At 39.5% G+C, this 21,878-nt stretch overlaps 1 protein-coding gene across 4 annotated transcripts in view; it reads left to right on the top strand.

Annotated features, from left to right (window-relative positions):
* The window catches only part of CCDC85C (coiled-coil domain containing 85C), a 249,515-nt gene that overhangs the window by 204,014 nt on the left and 23,623 nt on the right, over positions 1-21,878 (top strand). For 3 of the 4 annotated variants that reach the window (XM_042463922.1, XM_042463893.1, XM_042463904.1), the window contains 2 exons: positions 8,683-8,778; positions 19,859-19,957. In XM_042463922.1, the coding sequence (XP_042319856.1) occupies positions 8,683-8,778; positions 19,859-19,957 (195 nt within the window). The remainder of the gene's footprint in view (positions 1-8,682; positions 8,779-19,858; positions 19,958-21,878) is intronic. The other variant, XM_042463913.1, reaches the window with a different exon arrangement.

The following is a 21,878-nucleotide window of genomic DNA, read 5'->3' as shown; positions in this document are numbered from 1 at the left end:
CCATCCAGACTTAAGAGTAAGCACAAAGAGTTATGTCTACTGGAATTTTGTAAGTTCTTTGACATTGTTTTGCTTTGCTTCATCCTTTAGATCCTTTGTTATATGCCCCTAGATTTTACCCTTGACTTATCCATGGCTCATAGCAAAATCCATAATTTTGGTCCCAAAACTTACCCTCGATTTTTACATGAGGTCGACTTATAGTCGAGTATATACGGTAACTCTTCGAAGCTCTGGGTGTAATGTTGTTGCTTGTAACACATTGCTATGACATTGTGGTAAAGTACACCCTTTCCTCCCACCATCTCCATCTGCTTAAGCCTTAATTAAGTTCTTTAAAAAGCTTTGTTTTCCCATCCTGACCATATGCTTCTCCATGTACGTTGCCAGAAGATGTATATTTTTTCACACCATCATTTAAATCAGTTGCAAGAATGACACTAAGCACCATTACGGCATTTGATGCCACTGTAACTGCCTTGGCTCCATCCTCCAAAATCCTATAACTTGTAGTTTTGTGAGATATTTAGAATTCTGTACCAGAGAATTCTAAGTCTCTCACTCAAACTACAAATCCCAGCATTCCATAGGATGAAGCCATGGAAATTAAAGTGGCATCAAAGTGATATAATTGTGTATTATGAAAGAGATCTAGGATTTAATGTATTTATGCATACATACATAAATACACACATACATCTTCCCACCAAAAAAAAAAGATGGTTAAGGCAGCTACAGTACAGCAAAATACAGACTGATATTTTTTTTAGAAATATTTCTTAAGCCAAAATGAATGTTAAGAAATAGGTAAAATATATCCTTGACTTGTTTATTTTTAGGTATTGCAATTATTCATAACACATGATTTACACAAATAAATGTCACTCCCAACTTAACTAACTAAATGTCAGCCACTTTTCTTTTTTCTTTTTAAAACCACATGCAGCTCCACTAAAACAAATGGATGCATTTCTGTTTATCTCCTGGAGTCTCATGAGACAGCAATTACAACTACTCAAGTAAAACCATTAGGAAAGCTTTCATTCTTGTTTTGAAATTAATTACTATGTTCAGAGTACTATTAATGCACAGAGTAGTAGATTTAGAAATAATCAGCAAGTCTGAAGCAAGAAGATGAATAAATATTATAAAAGAAACTGAGGATAAATAGGGAACTGGAAATCATATTTAGGACTAAGAGCTGCTTTTACTCCAGATCCCCTGAGAAATTAAGGAAAAATTGTTCAGCAGTGTTTTCCTACTCTTTAGATAGCCCTATGTTTCTTCACTCTTCCTTTCTTTCATATTTGGCTTGTTGTATTACATTTGTAACTACTGTACTTGGTTTGAGAGACATACATTTGCCCAAAAGACTAATGAATGAGTGCAGTCAGAGGCAGCTGTGTTGGCCATATAGCAAATCCAATAAAAAATCCACCAAACCTTTATTGAGCCAAGCAAAATGCACAATATACATGTTGCAATCTTTCGAAGTTCCACTGGCTTCTTCTTCAGGCAAGGTGTGAAAAACCATAGAGGAGAAAAAAAATTGAAGATGTTAACCACAGGCTTGCATTTTGCTGTTTCTGTTGTCAGCTCAAATGGTATGGACTGGAGGGTATTACTTGCAGGCCTGCACCTCCTCTTTCTGGCCATGTAGCTGCTGGGAGATTCTCAAAGTCCAGGAAATTTAACATTCATTTGCAAGACAAAAAAGATGCTTCCTTTGCAATCTAGTATGACTGAGTATGAATATCAGTGAATGAGTATTAGAGCAAATCAAGGCTGAATTCTCCCTAGAAGCCAAGATGACTAAACTGAGAGTGTTGTACTTTGGACATATCATGAGAAAACATGAGTTACTAGAAAAGACAATAATGTTTGGTAAGGAAGAAGGCAGTAGGAAAAGAGAAAGACTAAATTCTAGATTGATAGACTCAGTCAAAGAAGCCAAAGCTCTTGAGTCTGCAGGACCAGAACAAGGCTGTTGATAACATGGTGACTTGGAGGTCTCTCATTCACGGTGTCTCCATAAGTCAAAGGAGACATCGTAACATATGGCTATCACAGCAACAGAAGAAAATGCCTGCAAAGTTTCTGATTGGGGCAGCCAAAAGCTTCCATTTCAGTGCTTTGACAAATCTGCTCTGGGCTTTATTCCAGAATTTAAAGGAAATAGTCCAAGATGCAGAACTTTAGTCCCAATATAGGTTCAACGCCTTGGAGAGCTCCTTTTGAAAGTAATAATGCTAGAAATCTAATAATGTTAGACCTAATGCCAGAACTGTAGCATTAAACTGTAACTTGGGTTGTTGGGAACCAGAGTTAGTTTTATGATTTGCAAACCAATGTCTAGCCCAGTTAAATTCCAAATATAATACGTACTGGTAATTTTTGATGATGGTTAGTGCTGATGCACCAATGAACTGTAAATATGCCCACCAAGGAAGGATATTTTCTTGGATAAGAAAAAGGATACAGTAACCCCATTGGCTCTTGCAGTCCTTCTAAGCCCGATTGCTTAGTAAATCACTAGTTCTGTGTTTTCACTAGACCTAGGAGACCGAAGTATGGTCTCGTAGTTTGATGATGGTGGGAAATATCACTCTTGCAAGGATAGCTGTATTTTCTATTAGAAGATGCAGTATTACTGATCTCAATGTGTTCATACAATTATACCATATATAAATTATATCTACTTCATAAAATTGCTTAATTTATGAAATGCAGCTTCATTTATGACCATAGGTGAGGTGTTGTGGTTGTGATTTGCTATAACGTCAACTTCACCTTATGGTGCCTCTTTGAAGGAAATACCTTCAAGGCTGCATCCACACTGCAGAAATAATGCAGTTTGACACCACTTTAACTGTGAGGGCACAATTTAGTGGAATTCTTGGGATTGTAGTTTCTCTGTCAGAGAGCTGTGGTGCCACAACAAACTAGAGTTCCCAGATTCCATAGCATGGAGCCATGATAGTTAAACTGGATTACTTCTTCAAGGCAGATGCAGCCCAGGTCACTCTGTCATCAACATCCCTGCTGATGTCTTGCAAACTCCCCTGTTGGATTCCTTGATTGAAATCAATCCACTGCAGTGTGGTCTTCCTCTTTTCCTGCTACCTTCCACTTTCATAGTATTATAGTTTATTTTCCAGTAAGTCATGTCATTTCATTATGTATCCAAAGCCTGAATTTAGTTCTCTTGAGTCCAAAACACGCTGCAGGATCCAGTTTGAGACTATTTTAACTGCCCTGGCTCAATACTAGAGAATTGTATTTGCTTTCTTCACTGTCCAGCTTTCATACCCCTACATAGAAACCAGAAATACTATGGCTTAGATGATTCTGGATTTGGGATTTCTGTCTCAAACTAATTTGTGAAATGTGCTTAATTTATTAAATAAAAATCCTCAAGTACATCTTAATCTTATGTTTTATTATTGTGTAAGACCTTTCTGTAGCCTCACACATCCAATAATGCTTTAGGCCATTGATTCTTAAATACTGTACTGGGGGTGTTCAAGATTTTTTGGTTTCTTGTTTGTGGATCATCATATTCTTTTCCCATACTGATTGGTTCTTTGAACATGTTCTGAATTAAAAACCACTCTGATGCAGCTGCTCCAATTGCCAAGGAGAAGGATTGTTAAGTAGTGCCACCAAGGAATTTATCAGGCTGTCTGTGTTGTACAAGAACTTTTAATTAATTGGCAGTATATCACTGTTTGCTGTTGGAAAAGTCCTCAGCACATTCTTTGGTGCTGTTGTTTTTAACTCACTGACAGCCTGAAAGTGTATGACAGAAAAGAGATAGTGGAAGGCGTAAGGTGACATCTTCATTTCGTGATAACATAGTTATCATACTATCCTAGTTCTTCATTTTATTTATATCTCACCTGTCTCAGGATATAGAGACTCAAGGCAGCTCACAACAAGTTTAAAACAATTCAAAAGCATTAGAAAGTATAAATATAAAGTTTAAAAAACAACTGAACATTTTGTAAAATTAAAAATATTAAAAATGAATGTATTTTAAAAACTATAAACACAACTTTAAAATCTGAATTGTACAGCATTTAAAAGCCCAACCCTTGTCAGTATGAAAAAGCCAGACAGTACAAAAAATGTTATTACTTGCTGCTGAAAGGAGAGCAGGGACGGGACCATCCTGGCCTCTCTGGGGAGGGAGTTTCAAAGTCTGGGAGCAGCCACCAAGAAAGCCCTTTCTCTTGTCCCCACAACATAATCCTTAGACGTTGGTGGCACAGAGAGAAGAGCCTCTCTGGATGATTTTAGAGTTTGAATGGGCTCATAAAGGGATAAACATGGTCCTACACCATATAGGGATTTATAGGTCAAAAACAGCACTTTTAATTGTACCCAGAAATGGAATGGCATCCAATGGAGTGGTTGCAACCAGGGAGTTGTGTACTCCCTGTAGCCATTTAACAACTTGGCTGCAGCTCTTTGGGCCAACAAAGGTTTCTGAGCACTTTTCAAAGGCAAGTCCACATAGAGCTCATTACAGCAATCCAAACGGGGGTTTGGCCACCATGGCCAGATCCAACTTTATGTTTCCTTTGCCTTCTCTTTTTTGGAGGAGGAGGTTAGGCACTTCCAGTTTTTATAAACCATAACCTTTCATTATACAGTATCTTGACTTTCCCTTAAATTGCACAGCTTTGGACAGTAACTTTTTATAGACTACAACTCTTAAAATTTCCCAGATTTCTTGGCCAGAGTAGTATGTACTATATGGTGGCCCCATTAGCTAGAGAATTTAGGAGTTGTAAACTATGTACTCATATAACACACTTTAAACAAACCACAGTTCCACAATTTGTTATGGAGAGGTTTTGTCCTTTGAAATGGGAAAGGTAAACTCTGCATGACCACAAACTTTAAAACAGCTTATTTGAGGAACTATAATGTCCTGTTCAAACAATATTTTCTAATCTGAAGGTTCGTAAACTGAGAAAGGAAGATGAATAAGAGTCATAAGGAATAGGTTAAGAGCAGCAAAATCTTGAAAATGAGAACCCCTTTCATTCTTCTAATATCTCTAAGTCTGAAGTACGAAGATAAAGGGATATCATCATGTTTATCATAATCACTGGTGTTGGTGAAAGAAAGTAATGAGCACCTATGTGCTTTGAATAGCCAGTGCATTACCTGGATTAATGGTTCATACCACTCTGTCATCTGAATTTGCTTTCTTAGCCCAACAGAAAGATCTCTCTTTGTTTTGCCCAAGAGTGCAAAGGCAAAATAGTGAGTTATTTCAATGAATCCATTGTTAATTTCTTTGAATGGTACAGAGCAAATGCACAAATCAGAGAGGCAGAAAGGGGCCATCTCTCTGAATAAGGACATTGTATCTCACCTTGTTTAGGAGAGACCTTAAAAGGGATCACACATATCAAAGGTGCATGCTGGAGTGGTTGGGTACTCATGTTCCTTGGTATGAAAGTGGCAGTTCTGTCTTTCAACAGAATGCCAAACACCAAAGAACTAAATGAAACATTTTGGAACTGAGTCCTCTTGCACTGCCATTCTGTATATCTACTTACCTTGGGTTCACAACCTTCCTTGAAGGGTACTTGGCGCTCTTTGAAGAGTGTCACCATGCAACCAAATAAAATGGGTGCCAACTATTTTCTCCCTCTCCCCCCTGCTAGTAAGTCTATCACTTTCTAGTAAAGGTTGTGGCAGTACAAGTGATTTCAAAGGTTAAATTGGTCACTAGAGTTAAAAAAATGCTTTTGGTATGCCTAAACAAATGTTTTCATTTCACTGAGGACAAAGGTACATGGGTGCTTTTTAAAAAAGCTTATGTTAATTGGCCACTTTGAAATGATAAAAGGTGGAAACCAAGCCGTATGAGGAACAACTTAGGGAGCTAGGTTTGTTTAGCTTGGAGCAGTGAGGATAGAGAGGTGACATGATAGCTACCTTTAAATATCTGGAGGGAAGCTATGTAGATGATGGAGCCAGTTTGTTTTTCACTGCCCCAGAATCTAGAACACCAACCAATGGATTAAAAATACAAGAAAAGAGATTCTATCTAAATATTAGAAAAAAAAATTATTGTAAAAAGCTGTTCAGCTGTGGAATAAATTGCCTCAGAGGGTGGTTGCCTCTCCCTCGTTGGAGGGCTTTAAACAGAGGTTGGATGGGTATCTTTCACAGGTGCTTTAGTTGCCGTAAAGACTTGACTATAGGTTGATCTCATGTATAAGTCAAGGGCAAGTTTTGGGGCCAAAGTTATGGATTCCCAGGCAGGGAGGGAAAGTGGGGAGGAAGGTGTATGTGTGTTTGTGACTGGCTCAGCTGTTGCTCCCATAGAAATAAAAATCACCCTGCACCTCCTGTGCTTCCAGCAGCCCATTTCCAGACATGAAGGGAAAGTGGGAAGGAAGGTGTGTGTGTGTTTGTCACTGAATGAGTTGCCATCATTGGCATAACCATATTGACCTGTATATAAATTGACCCAAGTTTTTGGGGTCAGTTCTTGGGCATAAATTTCTCAATTTATAGACGAATATATACAGTATGCATGGCAGGGGTTTAGACTAGGTGGCCCATGTGGCCCCTTCCAACTCTATGAACCTTTGATTCTATGAAATCTGCTGGGAGCCTGAGATCAGAGAAGCAACAGAGGAGCTTTAGTCTGGGAGAGAACAATGAGTGGCGATGTTTGGGAAGGAAAGGATTATGTGTTCTCCTTTCTCCTTCCTTCTTCTCCCATCCTGATTTGTTCCTTTGGATGTGGCTTTTCCCTTTTGAAAAGAGTTGTCAGCTGCTCTTTTCACCCTGATGCCCCCCAGTTATATTGGACTATAACTCCCAACCCACTGAAGTATAACTCCCATATATTTATTGACATTTTTATCCCACCTTTATGCTTAAAAAACAAGCACTCAGAGAACATAACAAAAATCATGAAAAACAAGTTAAAACATACAAAAACCAAGTTAGAAAAATTAGGCAATGAAGCCATTAAAATCCTTGTAGTAACTAAAGCCGTTAAGATAATTACAAGAATCAGTACTCAAAAGGCCAGTTTGAAGAGATGCATTTTCCCTCAAAGCAGCAAGAGGGGGAATTTATTGCAGCACTGTGAGGAGGATGTTCCCCAGTAAGGCAGCAATTGAGGAGAAAACCACCCAACATCCCTGTACAGATGACAGTGCTCTCAAGAGAGCCTCCCCAGAAGACTTTAATATCCAAACAGATTCATACAGAGCTAGGCAATTTCTTAGTCAAATCTCAAGCCATGTAAAAATCAAAGACATAGCTATATTAGTCTAGAAAATCAGTATGCAAATCAGAGATCTTGCAGCATCTTTCAGGCTAACTGAAAAATAGAATTTGGTAGCATGAGCTTTTGTAGACTTGAGCCTACTTCCTCAGATGCATTTGGTGGAGTGGAAAGCCGAGGGATAGACCTTTATAGCAGACTCTGTGTGAGAATATCCATGGGAATGCAAAACTTTGTGAGTGTGGAGATGAGATGACAAGCTGAATTGTAATGATGGTCATTGGGGAACAAGGCAAAGATGTTGCTTAAAGCCAAGGTTAGTAGATGACCATATCAATGAGTATTGGGATGTAGTGTGGGAGCCAAAAAGAAGATATAATGTACTGGCCAAGAGAGCCTGCATGAGGCTTGGGGGTTAGGCTAGCTAGTGTTATAATGTATATAGTGTGTCAGGAAACCATTGTCTCTGTTCAACCCACTGCTGATGGACTGCAGTCTGTTGATATGCTCCGATTGTGCTGTTTCTCTTTCCAATCTTTTGTAGTCTTTTTGTTAAAACCATGTGGGGCTTTAAAGATTAAAGCAACACCTTGGATTGAGTCCAGAAAGCAACTAAAATCCAGTGCAGGTCTTTCATATGATCACAATACTGTATTAGGTACCAGTGAGCAGCTTAAGTACTGAATTTCCAAGAAATTCTTCATAAAGCAGAATGCAGTAGGCAAGATAACACAAGTAAAGCATGGATGACTGTTAGTGACCTAGGAATGGTTCCTGTGCACCAGCTAAGTGCCATTATGCAAAAGCTCTTCTTGCTATTCCTACCATTTGGGTGTCAAGGAATAGCTCAATCAAGGAATATTCCTGGACTATAAATATGTGGTTAACCCCTTCTAGAACAAATTGAATCACAGTCTCCAAACCAGACTTTCTATTGATCAGCAGCACCTTCTTGTTGTCAGGGACTCTGGATTCAGTACATCCAGCATCACCCTTCTCAAAATCTTCAGGAATTTCTCTTTAAAAAAAAAGTATCCTCCTACACATATCTTGTGTTAAGCTAAAATGTTATTTTTCTTAATCCAGTGTGCCTTCAAGTGGTTTCCAATTTATAGTTTTCTTGGCAAATTTCTTCATACAGGTTTTGCTGAGAAAGTGTGACTTGCCCAGGGTCTGCCTAAACTAGAATATCCCAGGGATCCATAGGTTGTAGCCAGGGCAATTAAATGGAATTCTAGTGCTATAAATTTTTAGTATGAAAGAGCCTTCAGTCTCTGTCACACAGGAAGTCCTTGAAACAAGAAAGAACTACTAACGTGGAATGGAACATGGCCAGATAGACACTGTGCATGTCTCAGAGTGGAATACATTTGCACAAACAAATTAAAGTCTTTGCTTTCCCTGTTCTTCCTTTATAGGGGCCACTTCGTATGGCTGCTGATCTCACTGCTTCTCCAGCAGTGGGATATGTTCCCATAAGCCAGAAACCAGAGGCAGTGGTGCACGCTATGAAGGTAAGTGTGTTCTTTGTGTTTAGCAAACCACAACTTGTAGGTTCCTTATGCTGGGATGAGCACACGATCAGGATGACCAGATGTTCTCTTTTTCCAGAATGTGTCTTACATTTCAACCTCTGTCCAGGAGGAAATCCAAAATGTCCTCCATTTGAGTATGACTAAGAAGCACATTGAGTAACACCACATTTGCTGTTTTGCTTTGACAAATGCATCTGCCTGGCAGCCTGTCCCCAGTGCAAATAAGGGGATAGGCTGGATCCTTCTAAAGTTATTTTTTTCTAGGAGCAGAAGCAGTAAGATTTGTTCCCTGAGCTTGGGGTGTATTTTGTTTCAAAGAGCGGGAAATGACAGCAAATGTGTTAAGCAATGGGCTGCTTGAGGACACACTGCAAATGTTGAAAGGGTTTGTTCCTTAATCTCAACACAGTGGACAAATGAAAAGAATAATTTAAATGTAGATTTAGTCAAGGGTTTGTTGCTAGTAAAGCATTTTGCCCAGAGTTTGTCTTGCCCAGAGTTCTCTAAGTATATTGCAAGCCAACAAGGCAGTTTAACAAAGATAGTTTCTTCTTTTGAAAAATACAGTTGACTATATAATAAAATACAGTATGTGTAATAAGGCTGAAAGTAAACCATATAAAATGAATTTTTATATGAGTGTTTTTAGCTTTTGTTTTATAATATCCTACATTTTTCTTTAACCTCTTATGCTTTGAGGTACCTTGTCCACCTTTGCAGTGATTAGAGGTCACCTTGCACAGAAGAGGCCACCATCTTATGACCATGCTTGAACTTTAGATTACTCTCTCATGATGTAGCACAGTACTAGGGATCCTGTGGTGTTGAACTTCAGTTCCCATCTACCTTAGCTGGTCTGGCCAAAAATAAGGTAATGGGATCAGTAGTTTATCAGCATCACAAAGAGCCAAAGATTCCCCTGTGTTGTAGAAGAAGGGAACAGGGGTGTAAATCTTTGACTGTTTCATTCTCCTGCAGAGAGTAAAGAACTTCAAAAGTCATCTTCCCCCCAGGGTGAATTTTTGAGAATTTTATATATTTTAATGCTTTTTTTTTTTTTGCATCTTATGAAAAAATGGGTTTATAATAAAGCACATGGTTTTGTGCAAAAAACCAAAATCACTTTTTGCACAAAAAACCCTCTGGTATTTCTACATAAAATGCACTGCTTTCTGTGCAGAAACATTCATTCATTTCTATATTTATCCTGGAAGCACATCCCTTTTCACCAAACTTTAGATGCAAACTTCCATTTTGGCAGAGTTAAGCATCCATTTTGTGAAGAATGTAAAGTGAGGCCTTTTTAGTTGTCATTCTTTACTAAACAAATCCCATGAATAAGAAATCAGTGACAAATGTGTACAGATGGATCTCTTTTGTCTTATCCTATTCATACTTGTATGCCATTTGTTTAAGAAAAGGGCTTACCTTCCTTTGGTGGCAAAGATTTTTCTCTTTCAATTGTTTTTTTTTTAATTGTTTATTTATTTTGCCTTGTTCTGGACCATTCTGTTTTTTTTAAAAAAAAATTGGGCTCATCGTTAATTAATTTATTTTCTGGCAGATGCTATTCTCTCCATACCCCATTTTCACTTTATCATTGGAATAACAAAATATGCATGCAAGGCATTATGACATCATGAAATAGTGGTTGCTAAGAAGGTCATTGCTGACCTAAGCTTGACCATAACCAAGGGAGGGTACAGAACACTGGTTGCAAAACTTACCTTTTTGGACTATGGTAGCTGGGAGATTTCAGGAGGTATAATCCCAAAAATTGGATTTTCTATGCTCTGAAAAAAACTTAAGAAGAAAGAGAGAAGAAAATCAAACCACACTATCATTTCATTATGTGAGCAGTGAAACAATTGAACAGAAAATCACAAATGGATGTGTTTTAAACAAGCTAATCATTAAACAGATGAAAAAAATGATAACAAAAAATTGAAAAGACAATTAAATGGGGGGGGGGAGGAATCTAATATTTCCTAATTATCTGCCTTGGATCCCAGCCAGGAAAAAGTTGGGGTATATACTTAGCAAATAAACAAATGAATAGGCCAGTGCCTCTTATGATTTTGTTCCCCTTCTCACTTAACCTGCACCTTGTTTTTTATGCATGTGTTGACATTTGGAGCCATTGGTATATTATCATACACAAGAGCCATTGGAATATTGCCATACAACGTACAGCCTCCAGTGACTTTTTTCTAAACAGCCCCCCACAAGCCTTCTCCCCATATTTTTGGACAAGTTATCTTTTTGGAGTAAAATTCCCCATGGCCCCCACTAGGAAGCCTCCAGGAGTGCTGGACCCTTTAGGCCCACACCACCCCATCCCTCCTAGAAGAAGAGGAGAAGTGCTGAAAACGATGAGAAATGTAAACTAGATGTTTCTTCCAGTTAATTTTTTGACCGATGTTCAATAGATTTTGGGGTGATGAAGCCTACTATTTCAGGGTGAAAATTACCCCCCCCCATGCTCTGCAGTTCCCTATCTTTGTCATACTGTTTTCCTTTTCTTCCAATGTACAACTCAAATCAGCTTAAATTTATTTATGCCAAGACAGGGTTGGGCAACCGGGAGTCTAGTTGAAGAAACCTCACATCTCATTCCCATCTGAAAAAAAATAATCCCTAAGACACTCTGGGATTGTGGGTGGCATCACACATCACCTGGAGAGGCCTTTTTTAAAAAATGAAGTGATCAGTCACCTCTCCTTTGCTTTCTTTTCTTTTGAAAAAAGCTTCTCTTGGCCATAAAATGGCCCAGGGACTCCAAAACATGGCAAAAATGCCCCCTCATGCCCTGCAGGGCATTTGAAGGCAAATCATCATCATCGTCGTCATTATCATCATCACCATCATCATCATTGGAAAAATGGGTTCAGGCACTCTTTCAGATACTCTGTCTGTGAATTATAATAAGATACAGCTGAGAAGTCTATGTTGTAACATTAAAGACTACTGTATTAAGAAATGATTGAATGAACTATCATATTAAAACCAAGGACTGGATTAAAACAGGTTGAAAACTTTTTTATTTAAATGAAAGAAAAGAAAAAAAATTTCAACCTGTTTTAATCCAGTCCTTGGTTCTAATATTTTAACCCAGTGGTTCCCAAACTTTGGACTTCTATTTGTTTTGGACTTCAGCACCCAGAAGCCCCAGCTAACTTGTCCAACAGTCAGAAACTATGGGAGCTGAAGTCCAAATCATCTGAAGGATCAAAGGTTGGGAATCACTGTTTTAACCAATAATTTTGGTTATAGTATTTTATTTTATTTTTGCAAAAACTCCTCCACATTCAGTTAGTGATCAAAAGCCTGTTTGAATTTTGCCAGTGGAAGAAAAGCAGAGAGGGAGCTTATCCAGCATGCTGTGGAAGGGAGTTCCACAGTCTGGGAGCAGCCACCTGTCTCCTGTCCACATTGAATGCACCTGTAAGTGTGATGGGACCAAGAAAAAAGCTTTCCTTGAAGATCTCAAAGCTCAGGCAGACTCAGGCGGGAAGACAGTAACAAAAGTACATACCATCAGTTTATCAGGATGTAAGAAGAACTCTACTGGGTCACATCTAGAGAAGTGAAGTCTCAAATTAAAAACAGAAAAATTCAGGAAAAACCCCAATTTTTTCCATAGCTTTTTTCTTCAAAAAAGGGAAATAGGGCATAGAATAGTCTCTTTTGCAATTAAAAATATTTAAAGACAAGCTGTTCTTATACATAATTCTGCTATTTTATTTCTAAAAGCTACGGTATGTAGCAGGTAATCATATATGTGCAGTACCTTATATCATTGCAAATCCTTGTATTGGTTCCCTTTTCTCATGTTTTAAAAATGAGTATGAGTCCTTTATTTCTGCCTGGAACTATGCAGGACTAATAGTGACAAAATAATTTTCTTTGTTTTGCTAATGTTAATAGTTTTTTCTGTTTTTATTGGAGCAGTTTTGACAGCTCCTCATAAACTGGCAAAGGCAGAGTTCTCATAGTTTATACCTAACTGTTCAGGGGGAGCCAGCATGGTGTAGTGGTGCAATGAACTACTATCCTGGAGACCAAGGTTTGAATCCCTGCTTGGCCTTGGAAAACCACTGGGCTAGCAACACTCTCTTGGCCTCAGAGGAAGGCAAAGGCAGACCCTCTCTGAACAAGTCTTGCCATGAAAACCCATAATAGGTTTGCTTTAGGATCTCCACAAATCAGAAGTGACTTGAGGGCATACAACAAGAGCAGTTCAGGACCCTGTAGCTCCATTTGTAAGGGGAAAAAATAAACTTAGTTTATAATTGTTTCCTTAATTTTTTTTAATTATTTAATATTTTAATTTTATTTTTTAATATTTTTAATATGCTGAACATGACACTGTTATGCTGAGTTACACATAACAGATTTTATGTTCTTAAAGTAACAAAGAGACATTCAACTTTGCCAAATATTTTCATTTCTAAAATAACCTGATGGGGGCAATGCCCCCCCCCCCCCGACTTCCAAATTTATGGAAATTTTACATCTCTTCTCAGAGCAGAGGGCTATCTAGTCCTGTGTCCAGTTTCCACACTTGCCAAACAGTTGCCACTGAGACTTCTACAAGCAAGACATAATTGTCTCCTGCTGTTGTCTCCTAGTAATTGGTATTCAGAAACACTTTACCCCTGAAGCTATCATGACTGGTACCAATAATAGCTTTATCCCCCAGGAGTTTCTCTAATCCTCTTTTTAATCTGTCTGTTACTGACTGGTGTCATCACCTCTGATGGCCAAGAATTCAATAGTTTCGCTGGGTTCTGGATGAAGAAAGATTTCCTTTTCTTTGTCCAGAATCTTCATTTTTATATCTAGTTAAATTTGAATGCAGATTCAAATGATTTTGGCTTCTAGTGTTGTAAGAAAAGGGGACAAACATCACTCCAGTTTATTATTTACAGTTGTTAATGATTAAAAGCAAGATCCCCTTTTATCCTGTTCAGATTCTAGGCTGGTGTACAACATGCAATTATATGTGTATGTGTGCACAATTATTTACTCATTGATTCAATCATCATCATCATCAAGCCAGGTAATAGTAATTTAAACCATTATATATTCAACAGTTTTGGCAATTTAAATTCCCAGTGGCTGTGCTGCTTGGGGGATTCTGGGAGTTGTAATCCAAAGATGGTAAATATTTTCAAGTTCTGCAGGGACAGAGCATTTTGAAAGTCACCTGGCTGGAAAGGCCTTTTCCCTTTGGGCTGAGAAATTACCTTTCTGTACAAAAAGCAATTTTGCCCTACCATGCATACTTTTATAAACATGTTTTATGTCTTACTTGCCCTTTTTTTAGACGAGTAACCCCTCCAAATGGTCTTTCCAAATAGGGGAGTTGTTCAAGTCTAAGCCACCGATCATTTCATTTGCTCCTTTCCATACCCTTTCCAGTTGTATCATTCTTCTTTTTGAAATAAAGCTACTGGAACTGTAAATACATTTTTGTGTTCTACTTGTGGGCTGTAGGCAATCCTATGACAATGAATACTGCATAAAGATAATTCGGTTATGTATGAGAATTGGCATAATAAATCTATCACATTGGTTGCAAGAAAGGCTTGTCATAGCAACTACTGCAAACAAAGGCACCTCTCCCCTCTTTTCCACACAACAAAAAGTTCATTACAGGGACTGGGTCAGCTATTTTGAGAATTGATCCACTGCTCCCGTTGACATTGAATCCATGTGCTGACACTGATGTGCAGATACTTGGGAACTCTGCTTGCGTAGACTTTCCAAGCATGTCTGACCTCCATTCTCTTATCTAGACCAATATCTTCTGTTGCTTGATGTGGAGTGGAAAACCCACCTAAATCAAGGAGCATGTAATAGTTAATCCCTAAAGATAGTAGCCAAAGCCAGATAAATTATTTTGACACCTGAGGCAGAAATTCTCACAAGCATCCCCCCCCCCCCCCCAAGATTGCCTGGACGTTTTTAGAAAATCATCCAGAAGATAGGAAAATTACTTGTTGGGCTATCATTCCCAAAAGTCCCAAACAGCATGGTGCTTTGTGGCCATGCTGGTTGGGAGGAATAGTGTGATTTATAATCCAAAAAAGGACTCCCCCCTCCTAGCTCTTCCACTCCTGTTACTGTAGAGTTTCCCACAGCAATTGAAATCTGAATTGCACCCCTGAGGAATTCTGTAAAGGAGAAGAGATTACAATCACTTCGCTTAAAAACCCTTCTCTGAAATACAGTACAAGGGATGATGAACCAAATCCTCCAGCTATCCATAACCTACATGTCACACTGATGTATCTGTGTCTCGCATGCACCACAACCGTTGTTTTCATTATCTGAAGTCTCAGTGCTGTGAAAACCTTACTAATATATCAGGCCCTAGGGTACCTAGATCATCCTTCAGGTTATGGTTGTGTGCATAGATACTGAGAAGAAGAAAAAGAGAAAATGAGAATGAGAGAGGGAAAGGGGAACTTACTCAGCTGCCAGAATCTGCTTGTGTTTCTAGGTCCAGAATTCTATTTTTAATAAGGAGGATACTCACAATGCATCTCATCAAGATGTATTCATGAAGAAAACTGCTGAGCATCTGCCTGACATGCAGCTTTTAGAGGAGGGGTGGGCAGAGAAATGGCTGCGGGGCGGCACATGGCCCCAGGGCTGTTTTGGAAACCTTTGACCCTTCCAGAGTACTTAGACTGTCTTTTTCTGACTTCTACAAAGGTGAATTGCTTGTCCTGGATGGTGAAAAATGACCCTTTAAACAAACTGCAACCTCTCTCACACACACATGTTAAAAAATACTCATTTTCTAAAACCAGAGGCACAGTAGGCCCTTGGTATCCACTGGGGTTTGGTTTCAGGACCCCCGGGGATACCAAAATCCGTGGATGCTCAAGTCCCATTAAATACAATGGCATAGTCACCTGGTATCTCCTATATAAAATGGCAAAATCAAGGTTTGCTATTTGGAATTTATATTTTTTGGAATATTTTCAAGCCGTGGATGCTTGAATCTGAATAAAAAAATCATGCATATGAAGGGTCAACTGTATACTTCCAGCCACTTACAGGCAATCATTAGGTTAGACAACTAAGCTTGCTGTATGCATGTAGCCTGTGGAAGCAGCCATCATTTGTATGGGTTTGTGCCTCGACATTTCTGGTATTGTGCATTGAGATGTGATTGCCCATTCTATTGAGTATCACAGGCATGCAAAGGCTGAATGAATTGGTTACATATATTCAGCACCCAGCAAGATCAATAATTAATTGTTCCTTTTCCATCCGAGATCTAGTTTTGACTGTCAGCTGCTAAATCCCTCTTGCTTCCTCCTGCTTTGGACTGAATTCATTTTAAAAAACATACCATCATGCAAACTCACCATTGGTCCAAAATTAATCAGCTTAGTTAGTGGGTAGCACAGTTTTCAAACTAGGTTAAAGGCCCTAAGAGAATGACCTATTTTTGTAACTGAGACTTTAAACAGGCAGCAGGAAAAAGAAACATCACTGTGGCTATAAGCGGTCAAGCTGCAGTGCTACAGTGTAAAGTGAAATGTAAGGGGGGGGGGGGGGGGGGAATCTAGCCCAGCTGAAGATCTATATGATTTTACCCAGAACTCTTTCTTTCTCTCTGTGAACCAAAATAACCAAACTTTGCTGCAACACTGGTCTAAATTTTGAAACCAAAAAAAAAAAGAGAAAAGCCTACTAGATTTTGTAATATGAATTATATTTTGTAGGGGTGAATTTTGGTGGGTATTCTTTTCTGTGTGCTAGTGATGGCTGAAGTAGTATATAGGATAATAAAATTCAGAGGTTTTTTTTTTTTTTAACTGAAAACTCAGCTCTGTCCGGTCTGCCTTCTGGGACTGTGCATTTCAAGCTCATTGCAGGACCCTTAATGCCGAGAAACATGCTTCATAAAAAAAACTGAGTTAGCAGGATATTTAATGGGGTCCAGAAGAGATTGTCTAACAACCAGAGTATCTCAGAGACTTCCTGAGAGCACTTGGGAGGCTGCTACTCCACCTTCTGCCTCACTTTTGCTCTGGTGCCTGAACAAACTACCATTACCCAAATTCCATTACCTTGAGCTATGGCAGTTAATGCCGGCTCAAACGAGATTATTTCTGCAGTGCGAATGCAGCCATAGTCTACAGTTCCTTTAATGCAGAGGTGGGCAACTGTGCATTAAGGGAGCAGGAGCCCTTTTTCTTCACTGCACCTGCCTGGTGGGCCATATTTGCATGTTTCAGCATGCCCAAACTGATATGACACGTCCAGCTGCCATTTTAACCAAGCTTTCTATTGTTCCGGAGGTTTGAGGGGCTTTGGGGAGTTACGTAGTGTATTTTGGATGGTTTGGGGGCAAAAAAACTGCCCCCAAATCAGTCCATTTTTTAAAGAATAGGAACTGTGGGGGCTTTGGGGTGGCTTTGGTGGGAGATCCAAGGGCTGTATGTAGGGTACCACCAAGAGCAACAACAACAATTATTATTATTTCTTACCCACCTCATCCCATGGATCGAGGTGAGGAACAACAATTAACAAACACACCACATCACTTAGAACAATCAGTTAAAATATACATCAGTTTTAAAGAACATGCATACAGTTTTAAAAGGACAAGATATACACATATTAAAACAATCCACATGTAAAATTCATTTAAAATTTACAAGTTAAAAATCTAGCTGTTCTGGATGCAGCCCCCCACCCCCACCCCAAGCATGGCCACTGATTAGGAATGATGGGTTCGAAGTTGGAGAAACATGGATCATAACAAACTGAAGCCACAGTTTACCATGCTCCGAACGTTATAAAAGTAAAAGTTCAAAGGACCTGTGAATACTTGGCTGGAGTCAGACGGAAAAACAAGCACAACTATATACAGTGTAATAGTGTGAAAGGCTCATGGAAGTTTGCTGCTAAGACAGTAGTGCTGGGCAAAGAAATGAAACTATAATTGAATATTACATGTATTTGTTACAGTTACATTTTACTTCCAATGGCAGTGCTGCACTGTTGGAAGTACACTTTGGGGCATATGCTTTCCTCCTCCCCACTCTTATCCTGACAAGATTGTGGGGACAGTTAGTCTCTCTCAATCTTACCTATCCGCACAAAGCTGTGTAAGGTAAGTCAGGCTGAGAGAGTGACTGGGTCCCGGCTTACTCCATGAATTCTATGGCTCAATCGGGACTAGAACCTGAATTTCTTAGGTCCCAGTCTTAATGCTCTTACTGGCAAGAAGCCTCTTCTGGGGGATGGGTGAGGCATGGAAGTGTCAACTCCCTACCAATATTAGCAACATGCTGCCATCCACAACAGATTGTTGAAGAGTGTGTGCGTGTGTGTGTGTCAGCCCTCCTTTTTGGTGACATTTTAGCCAATCCCTTTAATTCTGAGCTAATGTATGTTACGCTGGTTTTTAAAGTGTTAAAATAATTTTTAAACAAGGAGTTATTTGTTGTACAATTTGACATGTTACAAAAACAACCCCCTCTCTTCTGCCCTGTATCCCTTATCCCCTCTCTTTCATACTTCTTGTATTGGTTCTAATAAATGTTTACTTTTCAATAAAAAAAAAATCAACTGGGTCACCCAACTGGAAGAGACTGGTCTATAATACTGTTTTGAAATCAGACAACATATTCAGCTAAGTCTAAGGCTTTCACAACTGGCATCCATAATTTTTTTTTTGTGTGTGTTTTTTTGTGTGGGCTATGAGGCCGTGTTCTAGAAGAGTTTATTTCTGACGTTTCACCAGCAGCTGTGGCTGGTATATTCAGAGAATGATGCCAGCCACAGCTGCTGGTGAAATGTCAGGAAGAAACTCTTCTAGAACACGGCCTCATAGCCCAAAAAACCCCCAAAAACAATGTATTCAGCTGTCGAAGCTCTTCTGGCAGGTCATTCCACAATCTAGGAGTGGCTGAAGAAAAAGTCCTTTGGCTGACAGTTGCCAACCTAGTCTTGGCTGACTGGAGTAAATGTCTGCCAGAGGACCTGAGCATATGGGGTGGATTATATGGAGGTCATATAAACCTGGACCTCATCCATGTAGAGCTTTAAAGGTAATAACCAATACTTGCCAACCTTATTTTAACAGAGTCACACTTACCAACTCTGCTTTAACATTTGTGTAGGAGAGAGAATTAGGTGTTGCTTATTACCTGCTGAATTTCTCTCTTTTACATAACCATTAAAGGGACAGGAAAGCTCTCCCTTGTTTTACCAGGTAACACTGCTGGAAGTACACTTTGGGGCATCCAGTATAGCAATGTGGGCAGATTATTTTTTGACAGTTGCAAGATCTCAAAGCCTGGGCAAGTTCTTATGAGAAAATACTATTTTTCAGATAGTCTAGACTCAAGTCATGTTCCATTGATCCAAGTCATAATTCAACCATTGCGTTACAGGGCTTAATTAAGTTATCCCTCGACTCAGTACTATATTTCTACAGGTTCAGATGGGAATGATTTGTCTCTACCTCACACAGGCATGATTTGGAGGGGAGAGGACTGAAATTAATATGTATAAATTACTATAACTGCATCTAGTGATTTCATCTCCTTTTTTGCTCTTTTGTGGTAGAAACTGTATACCTTAATAGTTGCATGAGCTGGTTCTTGCAAAGAAAAGGGGTGATGGACTGCTACTCCCTGAATTCTGCACCTAGCATGATAATTGACCATACTGACTCTGGAATGTTGGCGCTTTAATCCCAAAAAGCAACTTTTCCAAACTCTCAATGTTCTTGACATGTTCCTGTATATTTGTAATGCTGAAAATTGATCATATGCTTTTCTCACTTGTTTGAGTTCAGCAACGTGTGAAGCACAAGTCTAGACAGTCTTCCATAATGCTTTACCAGTACATTCTATTTTTCCATGCTTGTCCCCCTTTCTTTCTGTTACATGTACATGTTGAAATGGTATTGTTCACCTTGCTGGGCAACCTGAGGATAAAATGGTCATATCATCTGAGGCATTAATGGTATATCACTGCGACATCATTCTTATAATTTCATGTCCATTGTGTTTGTCTATAGGTCCTTGAAGTCCATGAGAATTTGGACAGGCAAATACAAGAAAACTATGAAGAAGACCTGAGTGAAAAGGAGAAAGCAATTGTTCGTGAAATGTGCAATGTAATGAATTCATTTTCACAGTCTTTCATCTTTCAATTGTTCTGGTTGTGACATTAGCTCTGTCAGATATCTTGTAGGGTCTACTCTGTGTGTGTAAGCTTATTTGCGTCTTGTCTTTGCAAGGTGCAGAGATTTGTGGTTTGTGAAGAAACTGAAAGTTCAATCCCATACATGTCTACTCAGAAGTAAGACTGACTAGGTTTAGTGGGACTAACTCCCAGCAACATTTGTTTAGGATGGCAGCCTGGCTTGTAATGATTGTCTAGAACTGAAAGTTGATGGGTCTGTTATAAAGGCCTGAAACCTTTGACACACCCAAAATGCTTGTGCATTGAAGGTTTCAGATGGTATATCTTTGCTTTTCACCTCTTCTTCCCTGCAAAATCTTAGAAGCTATAGACTGAACCTAACATTCCATACCTACAACTCCACATGTCTTCTCTCCCCCTGGAGCTGTCAAAAAAAGGGTGACAGAGAGAGGGAAAGGGCGTCCTAAGACCCTAAATACTGCAAAGGCACCAAATCCCCTCTGATCATGGAAGATTAACAGGTTTGATCCTGGTCCATACTTGGATGGGAGACCAGGTGCTGTAGGCTATATTTGAGAGGAAGGAACTGGCAAAAATCACCTGAGTATTCCTTGCCTAAGAAAACTCAAATTACATTTATGGGATCATCATATATCAACTGGTGTCTTGAAGACACCTACACACAGAGAAAAAGAAAGAACGTAAGAAAAAGGGTGAAGGGAGAGGGGTGACAGAAGAGTAGAAAAGGTCTGGCAAGGAAGGAGGAGGGAGCATTACAGGTCAGAGAGAGAGAAGAGAAACTAGCAAATGGAGTTTCAGAAAGAGAGAGAAGGGGATGGCAGAGAAAGGGGGATTGACAGAAAGAGAGAAAAGGGCGATCTTGGTATACAGCCTTTCCCTTTCCAGTGCTATGCAGTAGCAATAGCAGTTCTATGCAATAAAGAACCATCTATCTCATTCTCCACTCCTTTCTGTAGGGAAAAATTGTTGTTACCCCATTCGTTTGGTCAGTAGCCTAAAGTCAGGGTTAAATCCTTCACAGCAACTTGAAAAACTGCTTTCCCACTAGCTGTCAGAACCAGAACACAGTACTTTCCTTCTCTGATCGTTGGGGGTCACCATTAGAGCTGGAAAAAGACACAGAGCAATCACGTGCTGTCGCCCGGCTAGACCTTACCAGGAAGAGAAGGAAATAGACAACAGAGCAATGCCAGATCAGTGGAATTATGTAGAAAAGACTTGGAGGACAAGTCCTGTGCGTGCAGAAGAATACCCATACACTTGTGTCCTTCATTCAAAATAGCAAGCTCTTGTGAAATATTTCCATTTAGCAATTTTGTTAGATGCTGACCATTAGGGTACTAAATACAGTCGACCCTCCGTTTTTGTGGGGGATCTGTTCCAGACACACACACACCCTGTTGAAAATGGAGACTCGCATGTATTCAAGCCCACACACTTGAATGGGACGTGCCCTGTGAGTGCACGGTGGTGTGCACCACAGGAGCATGCCCCATTGGGGTTAACAGAGGTCATCCCTCTGTGTATAAGCAAGAACGTGGATCTCAAGTCCACAAAAGGTAACAAAAGGTCCAGATGGTAGCCCCCAATTTTCACAAGGGTGTGGGTATTGGGTACTGATGTCTGGACTCAGTCAACATCTAATAAAATTGTTGAATCATAATGTTCTACAAGAGCTTGATGTTTTGAACCAAGGACACAAATGTCTACTTTGGATATGCAAAGTTGTACAATTGACCCTCCACATTCGCAGGGGTTAGGGGCACAGGACTGTGAAAGTGGAAAAAACTTTCTTTTAACCCAAAAGAACACTTGTTTAGGAATCTTTAGGCCCTCCAGGGCAACTCTGTGGTCAGCATCTGTGGGAAGGT

The sequence above is a fragment of the Sceloporus undulatus genome, chromosome 1, assembly GCF_019175285.1.
Source record: "Sceloporus undulatus isolate JIND9_A2432 ecotype Alabama chromosome 1, SceUnd_v1.1, whole genome shotgun sequence".
In the NCBI taxonomy this organism is placed as follows: domain Eukaryota; kingdom Metazoa; phylum Chordata; class Lepidosauria; order Squamata; family Phrynosomatidae; genus Sceloporus; species Sceloporus undulatus.
The sequence above is the reverse complement of the archived record's forward strand: the minus strand, read 5'-3'. Positions and strand labels throughout refer to the sequence as shown.